General features: G+C 44.1%; 1 protein-coding gene across 1 annotated transcript in view; it reads left to right on the forward strand.

The window, feature by feature from the left end:
* The window catches only part of LOC128299101 (SET and MYND domain-containing protein 4), a 148,349-nt gene extending 133,640 nt beyond the window's left edge, over window positions 1-14,709 (forward strand). The window contains exons 4-5 of the mRNA XM_053034967.1: window positions 14,427-14,537; window positions 14,618-14,709. Coding sequence (XP_052890927.1) covers window positions 14,427-14,537; window positions 14,618-14,709 — 203 coding nt within the window. The remainder of the gene's footprint in view (window positions 1-14,426; window positions 14,538-14,617) is intronic.
* The last annotated feature ends 5,537 nt before the right edge of the window (window positions 14,710-20,246 follow it).

Below are 20,246 nucleotides of genomic sequence, written 5' to 3' on the forward strand. Positions count from 1 at the left end.
ACTGGTCATTTTTGGTGAGTTCTCTGTCTCGATCAACACGGAAAAAGCATGCTCCTGCGTTGGATGCTCTCCTGGTATCAGAGCTTGACAAACTGGTCATGTTTGGTGAGTTCTCTGTCTCGATCAACACGGAAAATGCATCCTCCTGCGTTGGAAGCTCACCTGGTATCAGAGCTTGACAAACTGGTCATTTTTGGTGAGTTCTCTGTCTCGATCAACACTGAAAAAGCATCCTCCTGCGTTTGATGCTCTCCTGGTATCAGAGTTTGACACACTGGTCATTTTTGGTGAGTTCTCTGTTTCGATTAACGCGGAAAAAGCATGCTCCTGCGTTGGATGCTCTCCTGGTATCAGAGCTTCGCAAACTGGTCATTTTTGGCGAGTTCTCTGTCTCGATCAACACGGAAAAAGCATCCTCCTGCGTTGGATGCTCTCCTGGTATCAGAGCTCGACAAACTGGTCATTTTTGGTGAGTTCTCTGTCTCGATCAACACTGAAAAAGCATCCTCCTGCGTTTGATGCTCTCCTGGTATCAGAGTTTGACACACTGGTCATTTTTGGTGAGTTCTCTGTCTCGATCAACTCGGAAAAAGCATGCTCCTGCGTTGGAAGCTCTCCTGGTATCAGAGCTGCGCAAACTGGTCATTTTTGTTGAGTTCTCTGTCTCGATCAACACGGAAAAAGCATCCTCCTACGTTGGATGCTCTCCTGGTATCAGAGCTTGAAAAACTGGTCATTTTTGGTGAGTTCTCTGTCTCGATCAACACGGAAAAGCTGCTCCTGCGTTGGCTGCTCTCCTGGTATCAGAGCTTGACAAACTGGTCATTTTTGGCGAGTTCTATGTCTCGATCAACACGGAAAAGCATCCTCCTGCGTTGGATGCTCTCCTGGTATCAGAGCTCGAAAACCTGGTCAATTTTGGTGAGTTCTCTGTCTCGATCAACTCGAAAAAAGCATCCTCTTGCTTTGGATGCTCTCCTGGTATCAGAGCTTGACAAACTGGTCATTTTTGGCGAGTTTTCTGTCTCGATCAACACGGAAAAAGCATCCTCCTGCGTTGGCTGCTCTCCTGGTATCAGAGCTCGAAAAACTGGTCATTGTTGGTGAGTTCTCTGTCTCGATCAACACGGAAAAAGCATCCTCCTGCGTTTGGATCAACACGGAAAAAGCATCCTCCTGCGTTGGCTGCTCTCCTGGTATCAGAGCTCGACAAACTGGTCATTTTTGGCGAGTTCTCTGTCTCGATCAACACGGAAAAAGCATCCTCCTGCGTTGGATGCTCTCCTGGTATCAGAGCTCGACAAACTGGTCATTTTTGGTGAGTTTTCTGTCTCGATCAACACGGAAAAAGCATCCTCCTGCGTTGGCTGCTCTCCTGGTATCAGAGCTTCGCAAACTGGTCATTTTTGTTGAGTTCTCTGTCTCGATCAACACGGAAAAAGCATCCTCCTACGTTGGATGCTCTCCTGGTATTAGAGCTTGACAAACTGGTCATTTTTGGTGAGTTCTCTGTCTCGATCAACACGGAAAAGCATGCTCCTGCGTTGGCTGCTCTTCTGGTATCAAAGCTTGACAAACTGGTCATTTTTGGTGAGTTCTCTGTCTCGATCAACACTGAAAAAGCATCCTCCTGCGTTGGATGCTCTCCTGGTATCAAAGCTTGACAAACTGGTCATTTTTGGCGAGTTGTCTGTCTCAATCAACTCGGAAAAAAGTATCCTCTTGCGTTGGATGCTCTCCTGGTATCAGAGCTTGACAAACTGGTCATTTTTGGTGAGTTCTCTGTCTCGATCAACTCGAAAAAAGCATCCTCTTGCGTTGGATGCTCTCCTGGTATCAGAGCTTGACAAACTGGTCATTTTTGGCGAGTTTTCTGTCTCGATCAACACGGAAAAGCATCCTCCTGCGTTGGATGCTCTCCTGGTATCAGAGCTCGAAAAACTGGTCATTTTTGGTGAGTTCTCTGTCTCGATCAACACGGAAAAAGCATCCTCCTGCGTTGGATGCTCTCCTGGTATCAGAGCTTGACAAACTGGTCATTTTTGGCGAGTTTTCTGTCTCGATCAACACGGAAAAAGCATCCTCCTGCGTTGGCTGCTCTCCTGGTATCAGAGCTCGAAAACCTGGTCATTTTTGGTGAGTTCTCTGTCTCGATCAACACGGAAAAAGCATCCTTCTGCGTTTGGATCAACACGGAAAAAGCATCCTCCTGCGTTGGCTGCTCTCCTGGTATCAGAGCTCGACAAACTGGTCATTTTTGTTGAGTTCTCTGTCTCGATCAACACGGAAAAAGCATCCTCCTGCGTTGGATGCTCTCCTGGTATCAGAGCTTGACAAATTGGTCATTTTTGTTGAGTTCTCTGTCTCGATCAACACGGAAAAGCATGCTCCTTCGTTGGCTGCTCTCCTGGTATCAAAGCTTGACAAACTGGTCATTTTTGGTGAGTTCTCTGTCTCTATCGTTACGGAAAAGCATCCTCCAGCGTTGGATGCTCTCCTGGTATCAGAGCTTGACAAACTGGTCATTTTTGGTGAGTTCTCTGTCTCGATCAACTCGAAAAAAGCATCCTCCTGCGTTGGATGCTCTCCTGGTATCAGAGCTCGAAAAACTGGTCATTTTTGGTGAGTTCTCTGTCTCGATCAACACGGAAAAAGCATCCTCCTGCGTTGGATGCTCTCCTGGTATCAGAGCTTGACAAACTGGTCATTTTTGGCGAGTTTTCTGTCTCGATCAACACGGAAAAAGCATCCTCCTGCGTTGGCTGCTCTCCTGGTATCAGAGCTCGAAAACCTGGTCATTTTTGGTGAGTTCTCTGTCTCGATCAACACGGAAAAAGCATCCTTCTGCGTTTGGATCAACACGGAAAAAGCATCCTCCTGCGTTGGCTGCTCTCCTGGTATCAGAGCTCGACAAACTGGTCATTTTTGGCGAGTTCTCTGTCTCGATCAACACGGAAAAAGCATCCTCCTGCGTTGGCTGCTCTCCTGGTATCAGAGCTCGAAAAACTGGTCATTTTTGGTGAGTTCTCTGTCTCGATCAACTCGGAAAAAGCATGCTCCTGCGTTGGATGCTCTCCTGGTATCAGAGCTTGACAAACTGGTCATTTTTGGTGAGTTATCTGTCTCGATCAACACGGAAAAGCATTCTCGTTCGTTGGAAGCTCACCTGGTATCAGAGCTTGACAAACTGGTCATTTTTGGCGAGTTCTATGTCTCGATCAACACGGAAAAGCATCCTCCTGCGTTGGCTGCTCTCCTGGTATCAGAGCTCGAAAAACTGGTCATTTTTGGTGAGTTCTCTGTCTCCATCAACACGGAAAAAGCATCCTCCTGCGTTGGATGCTCTCTTGTTATCAGAGCTCGACAAATTGGTCATTTTTGTTGAGTTCTCTGTCTCGATCAACACGGAAAAAGCATCCTCCTACGTTGGATGCTCTCCTGGTATCAGAGCTTGACAAACTGGTCATTTTTGGTGAGTTCTCTGTCTCGATCAACACGGAAAAGCATGCTCCTTCGTTGGCTGCTCTCCTGGTATCAAAGCTTGACAAACTGGTCATTTTTGGTGAGTTCTCTGTCTCTATCGTTACGGAAAAGCATCCTCCAGCGTTGGATGCTCTCCTGGTATCAGAGCTTGACAAACTGGTCATTTTTGGTGAGTTCTCTGTCTCGATCAACTCGAAAAAAGCATCCTCTTGCGTTGGAAGCTCTCCTGGTATCAGAGCTTGACAAACTGGTCATTTTTGTTGAGTTCTCTGTCTCGATCAACACAGAAAAAGCATCCTCTTGCTTTGGATGCTCTCCTGGTATCAGAGCTGGACAAACTAGTCATTTTTGGTGAGTTCTCTGTCTCGATCAACACGGAAAAAGCATGCTCCTACGTTTATGCTCTCCTGGTATCAGAGCTTGACAAACTGGTCAGTTTTGTTGAGTTCTCTGTCTCTATCAACACGGAAAAAGCATCCTCCTGCGTTGGATGCTCTCTTGTTATCAGAGCTTGACAAATTGGTCATTTTTGTTGAGTTCTCTGTCTCAATCAACACGGAAAAAGCATCCTCCTACGTTGGATGCTCTCCTGGTATCAGAGCTTGACAAACTGGTCATTTTTGGTGAGTTCTCTGTCTCGATCAACACGGAAAAGCATGCTCCTGCGTTGGCTGCTCTCCTGGTATCAAAGCTTGACAAACTGGTCATTTTTGGCGAGTTCTATGTCTCGATCAACACGGAAAAGCATCCTCCTGCGTTGGCTGCTCTCCTGGTATCAGAGCTCGAAAAACTGGTCATTTTTGGTGAGTTCTCTGTTTCGATCAACACGGAAAAAGCATCCTCCTGCGTTGGATGCTCTCTTGTTATCAGAGCTCGACAAATTGGTCATTTTTGTTGAGTTCTCTGTCTCGATCAACACGGAAAAAGCATCCTCCTACGTTGGATGCTCTCTTGTTATCAGAGCTTGATAAATTGGTCATTTTTGGTGAGTTCTCTGTCTCGATCAACACGGAAAAGCATGCTCCTTCGTTGGCTGCTCTCCTGGTATCAGAGCTTGACAAACTAGTCATTTTTGGTGAGTTTTCTGTCTCGATCAACTCGAAAAAAGCATCCTCTTGCGTTGGAAGCTCTCCTGGTATCAGAGCTCGACAAACTGGTCATTTTTGTTGAGTTCTCTGTCTCGATCAACACAGAAAAAGCATCCTCTTGCGTTGGATGCTCTCCTGGTATCAGAGCTGGACAAACTGGTCATTTTTGGTGAGTTCTCTTTCTCGATCAACACGGAAAAAGCATGCTCCTACGTTTATGCTCTCCTGGTATCAGAGCTTGACAAACTGGTCAGTTTTGTTGAGTTCTCTGTCTCTATCAACACGGAAAAAGCATCCTCCTGCGTTGGATGCTCTCTTGTTATCAGAGCTTGACAAATTGGTCATTTTTGTTGAGTTCTCTGTCTCAATCAACACGAAAAAAGCATCCTCCTACGTTGGATGCTCTCCTGGTATCAGAGCTTGACAAACTGGTCATTTTTGGTGAGTTCTCTGTCTCGATCAACACGGAAAAGCATTCTCGTTCGTTGGAAGCTCACCTGGTATCAGAGCTTGACAAACTGGTCATTTTTGGCGAGTTCTATGTCTCGATCAACACGGAAAAGCATCCTCCTGCGTTGGCTGCTCTCCTGGTATCAGAGCTCGAAAAACTGGTCATTTTTGGTGAGTTCTCTGTCTCGATCAACACGGAAAAAGCATCCTCCTGCGTTGGATGCTCTCTTGTTATCAGAGCTCGACAAATTGGTCATTTTTGTTGAGTTCTCTGTCTCGATCAACACGGAAAAAGCATCCTCCTACGTTGGATGCTCTCCTGGTATCAGAGCTTGACAAACTGGTCATTTTTGGTGAGTTCTCTGTCTCGATCAACACGGAAAAGCATGCTCCTTCGTTGGCTGCTCTCCTGGTATCAAAGCTTGACAAACTGGTCATTCTTGGTGAGTTCTCTGTCTCTATCGTTACGGAAAAGCATCCTCCAGCGTTGGATGCTCTCCTGGTATCAGAGCTTGACAAACTGGTCATTTTTGGTGAGTTCTCTGTCTCGATCAACTCGAAAAAAGCATCCTCTTGCGTTGGAAGCTCTCCTGGTATCAAAGCTTGACAAACTGGTCATTTTTGTTGAGTTCTCTGTCTCGATCAACACAGAAAAAGCATCCTCTTGCTTTGGATGCTCTCCTGGTATCAGAGCTGGACAAACTAGTCATTTTTGGTGAGTTCTCTGTCTCGATCAACACAGAAAAAGCATCCTCTTGCGTTGGATGCTTTCCTGGTATCAGAGCTTGACAAACTGGTCATTTTTGGTGAGTTCTCTGTTTCGATCAACACGGAAAAAGCATCCTTCTACGTTGGATGCTCACCTGGTATCAGAGCTTAACAAACTGGTCATTTTTGGTGAGTTCTCTGTCTCGATCAACTCGGAACAAGCATGCTCCTGCGTTGGATGCTCTCCTGGTATCAGAGCTTGACAAACTGGTCATTTTTGGTGAGTTCTCTGTCTCGATCAACTCGGAAAGAGCATGCTCCTGCGTTGGATGCTCTCCTGGTATCAGAGCTTGACAAACTAGTCATTTTTGGTGAGTTTTCTGTCTCGATCAACTCGAAAAAAGCATCCTCTTGCGTTGGAAGCTCTCCTGGTATCAGAGCTCGACAAACTGGTCATTTTTGTTGAGTTCTCTGTCTCGATCAACACAGAAAAAGCATCGTCTTGCGTTGGATGCTCTCCTGGTATCAGAGCTGGACAAACTGGTCATTTTTGGTGAGTTCTCTTTCTCGATCAACACGGAAAAAGCATGCTCCTACGTTTATGCTCTCCTGGTATCAGAGCTTGACAAACTGGTCAGTTTTGTTGAGTTCTCTGTCTCTATCAACACGGAAAAAGCATCCTCCTGCGTTGGATGCTCTCTTGTTATCAGAGCTTGACAAATTGGTCATTTTTGTTGAGTTCTCTGTCTCAATCAACACGGAAAAAGCATCCTCCTACGTTGGATGCTCTCCTGGTATCAGAGCTTGACAAACTGGTCATTTTTGGTGAGTTCTCTGTCTCGATCAACACGGAAAAGCATGCTCCTGCGTTGGCTGCTCTCCTGGTATCAAAGCTTGACAAACTGGTCATTTTTGGTGAGTTCTCTGTCTCTATCGTTACGGAAAAGCATCCTCCAGCGTTGGATGCTCTCCTGGTATCAGAGCTTGACAAACTGGTCATTTTTGGTGCGTTTTCTGTCTCTATCAACACGGAAAAAGCATCCTCCTGCGTTGGATGCTCTCCTGGTATCAGAGCTTGACGAACTGATCATTTTTGGCGCGTTCTCTGTCTCGATCAACACGGAAAATGCATCCTCCTGCGTTGGCTGCTCTCCTGGTATCGAAGCTTTACAAACTGGTCATTTTTGGTGAGTTCTCTGTCTCGATCAACACGGAAAATGCATCCTCCTGCGTTGGATGCTCTCCTGGTATCAGAGCTCGACAAACTGGTCATTTTTGGCGAGTTGTCTGTCTCGATCAACACGGAAAAGCATGCTCCTGCGTTGGCTGCTCTCCTGGTATCAGGACTTGACAAACTGGTCATTTTTGGTGCGTTTTCTGTCTCGATCAACACGGAAAAAGCATCCTTCTGCGTTGGATGCTCTCCTGGTATCAGAGCTCGACAAACTGGTCATTTTTGGTGAGTTCTCTGTCTCGATTAACTCAGAAAATGCATCCTCCTACGTTGGATGCTCTCCTGGTATCGAAGCTTTACAAACTGGTCATTTTTGGTGAGTTCTCTGTCTCGATCAACTCGGAAAATGCATCCTCCTGCGTTGGATGCTCTCCTGGTATCAGAGCTCGACAAACTGGTCATTTTTGGTGAGTTCTCTGTCTCGATCAACTCGGAAAATGCATCCTCCTGCGTTGGATGCTCTCCTGGTATCAGAGCTCGACAAACTGGTCATTTTTGGTGAGTTCTCTGTCTCGATTAACTCAGAAAATGCATCCTCCTACGTTGGATGCTCTCCTGGTATCGAAGCTTTACAAACTGGTCATTTTTGGTGAGTTCTCTGTCTCGATCAACTCGGAAAATGCATCCTCCTGCGTTGGATGCTCTCCTGGTATCAGAGCTCGACAAACTGGTCATTTTTGGTGAGTTCTCTGTCTCGATCAACTCGGAAAATGCATCCTCCTGCGTTGGATGCTCTCCTGGTATCAGAGCTCGACAAACTGGTCATTTTTGGTGAGTTCTCTGTCTCGATCAACTCGGAAAATGCATCCTCCTGCGTTGGATGCTCTCCTGGTATCAGAGCTTGACAAACTGGTCATTTTTGTTGAGTTCTCTGTCTCTATCGTTACGGAAAAGCATCCTCCTGCGTTGGATGCTCTCCTGGTATCAGAGCTTGACAAACTGGTCATTTTTGGCGCGTTCTCTGTCTCGATCAACACGGAAAATGCATCCTCCTACGTTGGATGCTCTCCTGGTATCGAAGCTTTACAAACTGGTCATTTTTGGTGAGTTCTCTGTCTCGATCAACACGGAAAAAGCATCCTCCTGCGTTGGATGCTCTCCTGGTATCAGAGCTCGACAAACTGGTCATTTTTGGTGAGTTCTCTGTCTCGATTAACTCGGAAAAAGCATGCTCCTGCGTTGGCTGCTCTCCTGGTATCAGGACTTGACAAACTGGTCCTTTTTTGTGCGTTTTCTGTCTCGATCAACACGGAAAAAGCATCCTTCTGCGTTGGATGCTCTCCTGGTATCAAAGCTTGACAAACTGGTCATTTTTGGTGAGTTCTCTGTCTCGATCAACACGGAAAATGCATCCTCCTGCGTTGGATGCTCTCCTGGTCCCAAAGCTTGACAAACTGGTCATTTTTGGTGAGTTCTCTGTCTCGATCAACACGGAAAAAGCATCCTCCTGCGTTGGATGCTCTCCTGGTATCAAAGCTTGACAAACTGATCATTTTTGGTGAGTTCTCTGTCTCTTTCGTTACGGAAAAGCATGCTCCTGCGTTGGATGCTCTCCTGGTATCAAAGCTTGACAAACTGGTCATTTTTGGTGAGTTCTCTGTCTCTTTCGTTACGGAAAAGCATCCTCCTGCGTTGGATGCTCTCCTGGTATCAGAGCTTGACAAACTGGTCATTTTTGGTGAGTTCTCTGTCTCGATCAACACGGAAAATGCATCCTCCTGCGTTGGATGCTCTCCTGGTCCCAAAGCTTGACAAACTGGTCATTTTTGGTGAGTTCTCTGTCTCGATCAACACGGAAAAAGCATCCTCCTGCGTTGGATGCTCTCCTGGTATCAGAGCTTGACAAACTGGTCATTTTGGTGAGGGCAACTCTCGTGGCCCTGCACATATTAATGTGAATTTCGATCGTTCGCTTGTTTTTCGCGTATTCAGTTTGATGCTCCAAGTGGAGATCGGTTGTCCGTGCGTCAAGAAATCCAAGAATTTCTGGACCGATCTCTTCGGTCATTGTGAAGACACTTGCGATCATTTCGTCACATTTACATCAGTATGAAATACACTACGTGCTCCTCATGCACAATTTGATAGTCAGTAGCAAATTATAGGTTTACAACACCACAAAGCACTCACTAATTTTTCTCAAACAAACTGAGTTTTCAATGCAAAAAAACGAGAACGCTTTCAGCACGCACGATATCGCCAACAATGTTTTAGCAAGACTTCTATGTTAGGTTCTTCACTGAATACATTGTTTTTATATCAATGCAAACTTTATTTCTTCAAGTATCTTTTTTCATGTTTTTTTATTTAGATTAACGATTTCGCGGTGATGATTTTCAACCGTATGGATTTAGAATTGTTAATTTTAGAACAATTCCAGTCTAACAACGATGCAAATGTTACCGAGATTACAACAATGTAGTTTGAACAGTATTCTACACGGGGATATGATGAAGTGTTTGGACAGTTTGGGATGGGTGGACATAAGCTGAACCTACAATACAGCTTCGATTAAGTAATAATCAAGAAAGACAGAAATGGTAATCCAAGAACCATGAGGTATCAAATATCAAACGGAAAAGAGATTTCTAATAATTGCAATATGATTTTATTCATGTTCTATGACAATACTAGCTATGTCGTAGTACACTGACAGATTGTGTCGGATATAACATCATTACCGGCATTACTGTTCAGAAACACGCAGGCAGGACATTTTCACGGTTCAATCGGTGAGAGAAAACAATACCACACTACCAGTATCGCAATGGCAATAGCTGACGAATACTGCACAAATCAATCGGCACAAATTGTTTGGGGCCCCCAACACGGCGAGGTCCTAGGCAACTGCCTACCGCTTGATCCGCCGCTGCTTGTCTCATTTCAAGTCCCTCAATGTCCCTCTTCCCTCCTGCATCGTTTTTAAAATTAAAGGCCCCAACTATAATTCCGCCCTGGGCCTCCAAGGGGATTGATCCTCCACTGGACCGACTGCTGACACCGTGTCGTGCTTGTGAGCACATCCTCATGCGCACCGAAGTAGGGATGAGGACGGAGAGTTGGGGGAGTCATAAAAGTGCACAGAACGATCGGTCCGCAAACGTCGGCCTCGAAGGGTCGTAAATTATGTTCGACGGGCGTTGGATTTGCGCTTCTTGTCATGTTTAATTATTTTTTGCGTGCCGCCCGTCAATCGTGTCCCACCATGCTGGGACACACGGTGTCTCTGTGGAGCTTGGACGATTTTATGCACAAGATGCACGAGCTCACCCGGAATTCCATACGATCTCTCCTTTCTGTTAGTCGGTGGCCAAAGCCACTCATGGGAATATATAAACCGGACCCAATTACGCACAAGCCGATTTTTTATTTTTTCGCTTCACGTACATCCGTTTCTGTTTGTCTGTAATCTTTTCAAAGGACGCGATCTTCAATAACCATGGGTGCAACAACACTCGCGGTATTTAGTCTCACCTCTATTCCCAAACTTGAGGATCATATTAATGCAATACCACACCGTTCCATCTCGGTGCACGACGAGAGTGTTCAATCATCATCTCATAGTCGATTGTTAATAATCGATTTCTAATCATCGACAGCTTGAGACGCAATATTGCAGTTCTTTGTTAGTGTCTATTTCAGTTATTACGATTGCGTTAGGCGTTGAAGGAAGAAGCATAATTTCCTTCCAATCCTAATTAACCACAAATACACTTTGTTGTGCAAGTTTGTAAATGCTGTGACTCTACTTGCGGTAAGTGCTGGCGTGTTGTGTCTGTCTCGTGCTTGTGTGTGTTACCATTACACGGCTCTCCTAATGAAGCAATACTGCGAGGAGATATCATACTATAGGGAGGGTGAAAAAGGTCCAAAGAGATGTTTTTTAATGGGTCCCCGAATGGGTGTTTTAGAAGATTCTAAGAACTCCTTGTAAGAAAAAATCACTCACACAGAACTTTAACTATGTTCTTCAGATTCTTTTTCCCTGACGAAATTAAGCCTAGTAACACCAAACGTTACACTCCGTAATTCTAACATCATCATCATCAACATCATCATCAACTTCCATCGCTGATCTTCACTTTGCTCCAACTACTCCTCCCAACTACGGCCATGAAAGTTCAAACAACTCTGAGCTATTTTTACTCTTTTTTTAACTCTACTGAACTTCACGTCAGACGATGCAAAAAATAATGACGTTTTTTCGCTCTCTCCGGTATATGTGAACGTGCCTTCATGCGCACGGAAAGAATGGATGAAAATGAAGAGACGAAAGAGTCGTAAAGCGCACGAACAATACGAGCATTGCCGGACGGCGCGAGTGCCGGTCTCGAAGGGTTGTAAATCATGAACGTCTGACGTTGGATTTTCGCTCGCTTTCGACATGACTGCAGATCAATGCTTTCCATTCATGTGTTGTAGTGTCTGTGTGGGGACTAGGCCGATCCTCAGTTTGGCTTGGTCCAGAATTGGAAAAATTCTTCTGCCCACGAGTGCTTTGTCTGAAGTTGTCTGGGTGTCATGGGGCCATGAGATCATGGTAGCAGATAGCTTGCACTTAAAACCATTTCAGTCCGACTGTAATTCCTGCTTTGTTTTCGTAAACTCCTAGAACTCTGGCTACATTTCATGCATGCAATCAATGAAAGTCGCGCCAGTTTGCTGATGAGTCAGTGAATTAAGCATTACAGGAAGATTTCTTGAACGAACGTTTAATTATTGTGTGCTCGTAGTCAAGAAGGAAATACGTATTTCGCTCCGATTCCGAGACGAAGTGCTCGCATTGCTGCTTAACTTTGTTACCACTGTGCTGATCAGTTCCCTAATGCCGAATTCGTTAATCTTCCGGAACGAATAAACAAACCCAGAAGGCTCTCACGGTTAGAAACGGTAGCGCATCAAGATCATGAAGCGATCGAAGGATATACAGATATAAAAATTCTGCTCGGTCGCATGGAGACGCCTAGTGCAAACTTCAGCTAACGAAATGCGCATGGAGTTTGACGCCGTGCGCAAGAAAACGGTGAACGGTGAATCACGATTGGCCGTTGCTAATGCAGCAACCTCCGCAGTATTTTCTCTTGCTCTCCTCCAACATTCCAATGCGCACACAACACATTGGTTCGTTGCTATGGTTACAGTCATCTCTGTCTCTCTCTCTCTATTAAAAATAAGATCTGTTGACTCTCACGGCCAACACTTGCGATCGCACAATGGGCTCGGGACTGGACATAATTCTATTCATTTTCTCGGATGTTTTTAGAATAAACTGAAATTGTATGTTTAGTAAATTTCGAATTGTTATACCTTAATAATTGCTACATCGAGCGATATGACTTTTCATAGACCCGAATTACTGAACATTTTGCACAGGGTGGATGTTGTTGTTGTAAATTATTAAAGGGATTTTGGAACAGGATGGATGTGGTTGTGAATAATTCCACCACGTAATTGGAGGGACTATGTTATATTCTTTTGGTAAAGGTAGTTGAAGGTTGTCCTACAATCTACCAACACAAGACATGCGACTTAAACTGAAGCATAAATCAATACTAAACGATAAATACTACGCCAATCGACTCCTCGTATAGCACAAAACTCGAAAAAACGACTTTAAGTAGCATTATATGAGTTCTTAAAGTATTTACATATTATATCTGCACAAACACAACCCCAAACAAACAACGATGTGATACAAAGCCCAACACATGCAAACGCCATTTATGATCGCGGTTGTCCCATAGTTGTGTTCCATCGGGAGCACGGGCTCCAAAGACCAAAAACGAAAGACTTGCAAGACGAGCAACTCGTTTCATTCCGTGTTCATCTGCCTTCGACTGGAGACGTGTTTCTTCGTATCGTGTGCTATATTCAGTACTTGTGCAAGTTTTTTCCATTCTGTGAAGAAAGTCGTGACTGTGTTGCTCACGTGTTCAAGTTAATACGCGATCGTTTGTGCATTTCCTAGTCGCTTACCATACGGTGTGCTATATTTGAGCTCATTTGACTTTGCCTGTGTGTAATAGCTTACATCTGACATGGAAGCTGATAATCCTCCGACGATTGTTGAATCGAAAAGCTGTCGTACAGAAAAGAAGCTGGTGCGGTTTATAATTGAGAAGGAAATGATATTAGACGAACCGACGGAGGAAGTTCTCATTTTTTGGAGGAACTTCAAGAACAACGGATATTGTGTGATGATGTACAATTTATCCAGAGCGTATCGTAGTTGTAATTGGGGGAGTTATCCTTTCGATTTGCACGGGATGCATCCTGAAAGACGTGAACTGGAGCTAATGAATCGGATGATTGCTTATGGTGTGCCCAATTTCGGCCTGGTCCAGCTGGTATATGTCCGTCGGGCTTTCATCGCATATTATGCCTTGGAGGATTTCTATTGCTTGTACAATATGATGGAGGTACAGGAATTCATCACTTTCTTCGACGATATCGTATCGAGATGTTGTTATTATATGCTGGATAACGCCCGGAATCGACGATTGGGTGAACGACATCCACCTTCAGCTCCCGTGACCTCCAGATGCCTGAGTTACGTTTCGTGCAAGGATTCGGTCAAGAATGGCCGATTTTTGTACTACAGGCAAAACTTGGTGAGAGGAAGTCCAGTTCTTCAAGAGATGCCGTTCATAAGCATGCTGTTATCGCTGGACCGTTGGACGCGTTGTCATCAGTGTCTGATACACACACCGCTTGTCCTGATTCCATGTACAAGCTGCTCGGTAATGCTATACTGTTCGCATAGTTGCCGCAGTCGTGCCTACGAGCAGTACCATTCGCTGGAGTGTGCCATGATATCTTACTTGATACGTAATTATTCGACCTACGAAATTCTTGCGTTGCGTCTCACCATCCGCGTGTTCAAGATGTTTTACGGAGTGATAGACGTGCTAGACATGTACATACGTACTCTTTCCGCGGATATGGCTGTTCACGAGTACAACAAGCCGAACGGGGACGATCTCAATGCACATGCCGACTATAAAAAGGTCTACCGACTGGCTACCAACCGACGACGTCTGACCCGAGCCCAACTGACCGCCAATGGCCTAAGGGCAGTGGCCCTGGCTAAACTGCTCGTGAGGACGCATAACCTGCCGCCCAGCTGTGTGGAGCTGCTTGCCGAGCTGACCGTGCGCCACATGCACATCGTTCGTGTCAACGCACTGGTGCTGCATCGTTCCGTGGACGACCCTGCGAAGGATTGCTTCGATGCCACATCCATGCCATACGCACTAACGCTCTTGACGACAGGCAGCATGTTCAACCATTCCTGCGATGCGAACGTGGATTATTCGTTGTCTAAGTGTGGCGCAATAAAGTTCGTGTCCAACCGCTGCATCAGCAGTGGTAAAATGTTGCACATCGACTATCGGTACGTACGGAAGGGCGACTTCAGAAATTGGAATCAGGTCGTAACGGAAATTCTTTGGTCTTTTCCACAGTTTCCGGGAGTCACTCTGTGACAGATACATTTTTGAGTGTTCTTGCCGGATGTGTAAAGCAAGGCCTGCTGCACTACTACCAGCTAACTAAATACAAGGGACGATCTCAAGGTAAGATTTAACCTTCATATCTTTCATCTTCCGATGTACTTTGGGATAATTTAACAAACATGCTCTGCTAACATGTTTAGGTTCCTTCACGCCATCCGTAGCTGGATATGTGCTGCTACAACAAGGAAGTTGTGATACAATCGGACACGATTCCACAGATTTATTTTCTTAAGAAAGATGTTTAAAATCCTTAAACAGAATATACCTGCTCGCTTAAACTCCGAAGCAACTCACCGAATTTGAACCAAAATGAAACAACTTCGTCCTTCTTACCATCATACAGCTTCTGAGGAGAAGTCAGTCGAGCAGCTTCCACCATATAAGTCGTGATATTGGATGTTAGCCAAAAAGAAACATTAGGAAATTGGGACCAAAACAGCTTTAGGTTATGTTCAAAATTTGTACCAAACACGTTGCTATTACTTATTTGTTCTATTTTAATTGATTATTACCACTTAGTAACTGTCGTACCAGTTGAAGTTCTATTTATAAAGTTATAAAGTTATATATTATTATTTTTATTAAAGTTTTTAATTATTTTATGAGGGCAGTGCAAGCAAATAATAAGGACTGAAATAGAAAGGTATTATATACACAAAAAAATAAGAATACTTTACTGCAATATTTCCTTTTTTAAGCTATGCATTAAAACATTTTCATGTAAAAAAATTATCCAAAAATAAATATAAAGTCTTGAGCGTGGAGCTCAAGAAAAAAGTGTATTTGTGGTTAATTAGGATTGGAAGGGAATTATGCTTCTTCCTTCACTCCAACGCCTAACGCAATCGTAATAACTGAAATAGACACTAACAAAGAACTGCAATATTGCGTCTCAAGCTGGCGATGATTAGAAATCGATTATTAACAATCGACTATGAGATGATGATTGAATACTCTCGTCGTGCACCGAGATGGAACGGTGTGGTATTGCATTAATATGATCCTCAAGTTTGGGCATAGAGGTGAGACTAAATACCGCGAGTGTTGTTGCTCCCATGGTTATTGAAGATCGCGTCCTTTGAAAAGATTACCGACAAACAGAAACGGATGTTCGTGAAGCGAAAAAAAAAACAAAAATTGGCTTGTGCGTAATTGGGTCCGGTTTATATATTCCCATGAGTGGCTTTGGCCACCGACTAACAGAAAGGAGAGATCGTATGGAATTCCGGGTGAGCTCGTGCATCTTGTGCATAAAATCGTCCAAACTCCACAGAGACACCGTGTGTCCCAGCATGGTGGGACACGATTGACGGGCGGCACGCAAAAAATAATTAAACATGACAAGAAGCGCAAATCCAACGCCCGTCGAACATAATTTACGACCCTTCGAGGCCGACGTTTGCGGACCGATCGTTCTGTGCACTTTTATGACTCCCCCAACTCTCCGTCCTCATCCCTTCTACGGTGCGCATGAGGGTGTGCTCACAAGCACGACACGGTGTCAGCAGTCGGTCACAGATCACATTATGGCAATCTAACACTCAATTGGCTACCGGAGAACCGGTATTCCATGGCCCTGGCAAAACCGATCGGTATCATTATGAAGCGTTGACAGAGCATTGCTTGGAGTTCATTCGGCCCCTCAGTCCAAGGGCCACACACGTGAAAGAAGATCAGCGAAGGAAAATGGAAATGTTGTCGTTTATAAACAGCGGTCAACGTTTTGACAGCAGACAGCGGTGTGAAACGATCGATCGAAATCACAACGCGGCCAGTTAAAGGAAATTCATCCGAAATCCGAGTGATCGTCGAACGGATCGGGTCAGCTGCAGAAAGGAGCAACGACCGCTATCGAACACGCGGAAGCTGATAAAAGTGCGTGCAAAGATGCGCCAGGCCTCTTTTTCTGGACTGAAAGCGATGGTGCATTTTTCAATGTTCCTTCTCTCCCTCTCTCTCTCTCTCTCTCTCTCTCTCTCTCTCTCTCTCTCTCTCGCTCTCTTTCTCTCTCTTTCTCTCTCTTTCGTTGGCCGGCTCACGATGGAGCACGTCGTCGTGACATGGCCCGGTCAACAATTATTCTCCAGAATGCTCGGTCCCTGGCTGCAGCTTCCATGGGGACTCCCGATTTCCGACAGGCTTTGCTTCACCTGATCCGACCAACGAGCTCCCTGTGCCCCCCTGCGTCGCTATCGAACACCTTCTTGGTGGGGCATGAGTCCGGCATCCTCATTACAAGCCCCTGCCATCGTTTCCTGCCGGATTTCACCACCGTCAGGAAGTAGTGGTTCATCCTTCTCCTCCAGACTCTATGTTCGAACACACCGCCAAAGATGGTCCGGAGAATGCGTCGCTCAAACACGCCCAGAATGTTCCAACACTGGGCGAACTCAACAGCACTACAATGATTGTAAAAGCATGAGAGAGCGGTTACCATCATTTCACGGGAGTCTGTGACGTCAGGCAGCGCTCGAGGGCACGGGATCTTTCGCAATCCTGAACCGTGTCAGGCTGGTACTTCACACGTGCATCTTCTGGATGTCGAGCATGGTCATAAAATGGTCCGAGCCCGCACAAAGACTGTCCCGTCCATTGATCTGCAATCATTATGAACGTCAGGCAATCATGGGGCCGACAATCGCGACGCACATAAATCCGACACCGTCGGTATCGTCTGCACACTTTTACGACCCTTTCATCTCTCTGTTTCCATCCCTTCTTCGGCGCGCTTGAGGCCGTGTTCGCAAGCCACGATGCGAAGCCAGTAGTCGGTCACAGTTTTATAACAGTATCGATGTTTCCATGACGATCATTAGGCATAACAGACAATAATACTTCAATCTCTGCAAAATCCCAAACTAAGAACCAAGAAGAGGTCACCAGGGCACCGTGAAGAGCGGATTGAAATTATTACGAAGAGCTTACCGAATATTCCAGCTCCCTTTTACAATCCTTGGAGCTCTTTCAACTCTTCTCCAGGTTCATGGGCCTCACTGATCAATGAAGATCGCTAACATTAGCACTACGAAGGCTAGAAAAAGTCTTCCTTGGTATGTGGTTTCAACATCTAAGCATTTAATTATTAAGAAAATTATGAAATGTTTGAACAACGAATGTCGTTGACAAACAATGAACCAATGGATATATGTCAACGTTCGATGTGGATATGCAACGTCGTGTGCGCCATCTCTACTTTCCCTTTGGTAATATTTTCATTCCCTAGCTCCTCTTCTTTCGCCTCTCCTTTCTCTTTCTTGTGCAATTTTTTTCAATCTCGCCTATAACTTCTTTTTTCAATTTATGCTTCTACTTGTGCGGGAATATCCGTATGGTACAATCTATTTGATTGTGTCATCAATATGAAATCTCATTAAACGCGTCAAACACATTACAACGTTTGTACCGTGGCTCTTTCCTTTCACTTTGTGAGAAGCTTTGGGTGGGACTTGAATTGCTTCATTGATTTCGTTATTGCTGCCATTGCTGTGGCCAAAATTAGTTATGCACGGTGATTAGCCTCAGCTATTCGAAACTGCTTTCATGCTTGTTAGTATGCCTAAATACTGGAAACATTTATGCTTTTTCATGGCATCGTGGGTAGAGTTGCAGTCATACTCATAACAACTCATCACGATCTGAAGATATCTACTATGAAAACCTTATGAATGCATTGGACCATTTTTATTGACATTGTTATCAATTCCGATTAATAATTTATGTTAATCTTAATATATTAAAATATTAATTATTAAAATCGACAAGGCTCGCAGGACAATGATATCTTGTAACCGATCAAAATTTATAAATCAGCCGGTATTAAACAGCGAAGAAAGACAACGTTGGGTGGGCTTGTGACACTGTACACAAGTTTTAGTATATTAAATATTTTAAATATAACGTTTTCAACATTGTTGTTCTTCTTCTTCCACACAGCAACTTCTAGAGGTCTATGCCTGCCATTTCTGGCTTTCTTTGACTTTATTTACCCGCGGGATAGCTAGTCCGCGAAACATTAGAACACCACAGTAGAAATGCACAAGCACTTTTTGTTGCAGGAATTTTGAGAGGAACCATTAACACTCTTCACATATTAGTCAAGCTATCAAGCTATCAGCTATAAAGATGGGCTAGGATTTATAAGGTTAGGATTTAAAAACATGCGATACGGTGTACATGACCCTATAGGAGCTGTGTGAAGAGAATTTAACAGCGTATACAGTATCTTTGACTTTAACGAACCAATCTCGTTCTTTAAGGAAAAATTAAGTTACCGTTGTGTAGGTCCAATGTGGCGTTAATTCATACTTTACTTGTTAAGCTAATGTATGGCGAGCAAGTTTGATCCTTAAATAAATAAATATATACACGACCGGGCCGCTCCAGGACACACAGTTACTTCTATCAAATGACATAATTCAAGCAAGAATGCCACATTATCCTTTGACAGAGCACATTGGGAAAAAATCAACAAAACGTAACCATTAAGCAGTTTTCATTTCCTCCACAAACCATTCGCTAAATATTAGCGAAAATGTTCAATTTGTTCTTCAATTATTCGGCGTAAGCGGTCTTAGTCTGATGCATTAGTCCTCTAAACCGCTCACAGTCGAGCGCCTTCATGTGCCAATCCATTATCGCGGCCTTTCTGGCGCATTAACGCCATCACTCCATCTCAATTTGGGTCTCCTCTTTCCATGTGGACGACTTATAAAAACTTTACCGGCTGGATCGTGCGGTGTCAGTCTCATGACGTGACCAGCTCGTCATTGTAGCGGCTCCTCCATTGTCCTTCCTCATATACGGGGTCAAACATCTATCTGAGCATCTTCTTCTCGAACTAAGAGGGGATAAGAGGGTTTCTCCAGCTTTTAACAAAGGCCATGTCTCAGAGGCGTATGGGAGTTCTAAAACTGTATAGGTTCTTTAAAGCTTATAGGTTAAAGCTTCATTTATCGCACTAGGCGTTTTGAGAGGAGAATTTTCCTTAGACTAGCACCTAATCACATAACTAATAATTCTGCTCTTAAAATCGGTAACCTGAATAAGCGCTTTAAAATTTTCGATGATCAAGGGATTTTGGCACTGAAGAACAAGGTTAAAAGGCGAAGCATCCGTATTTCAAAAGGTAGACTGAGATATTTCAAAAAGTCCCCTTGTACCGATACAAATAATTTAGGAAGTATGTTCATCGCTTACGACAGCGTTTATGTCTCCGTAAATGAAGGCTATTTTTCAATTTCGATCGGGTTAACCCTTAGCACAGGAAGGGTTGTTCTTCTATGATTAGGGCAAGAATTTCCCTACTGATGGTTGCATATTGTAAATTGGTTTTAATTATTAAATATAACTTCCTAGTCGTGCAGGCTGTCAAGGTTAGGAATGTAAATAAATATATCAAATAAAATCATACAGTGTTGCATTATGAATTCAGTTAGTTGATAAAAAATTACCTGTGTTAATACAAAATATTGCAAGTTACAGTGTTGTCGATTAAATCGAATGAACTCAATAATATGTGTATATACTATAGTAAGTACTTACAGTACTGCATGCTCCACCGATTCAACAACAGCTTCGATTAATTTGATGGAGACGCCTGGTTGAATTCCATATGCCCAGCTTGTAACAAAAGTGCTAAAACAGCTTAAACAAATCGTTTCTATTATATGTAGTTTACATATTTTTTTGTTTATAGTTTCTGTCAATTTAGAAAGGATTTTACAAAAAAAAAATTAATGTATAACAAAAGTTTACTAAACTGTTTATTTT

Source organism: Anopheles moucheti, chromosome 2 (assembly GCF_943734755.1).
Source record: "Anopheles moucheti chromosome 2, idAnoMoucSN_F20_07, whole genome shotgun sequence".
In the NCBI taxonomy this organism is placed as follows: domain Eukaryota; kingdom Metazoa; phylum Arthropoda; class Insecta; order Diptera; family Culicidae; genus Anopheles; species Anopheles moucheti.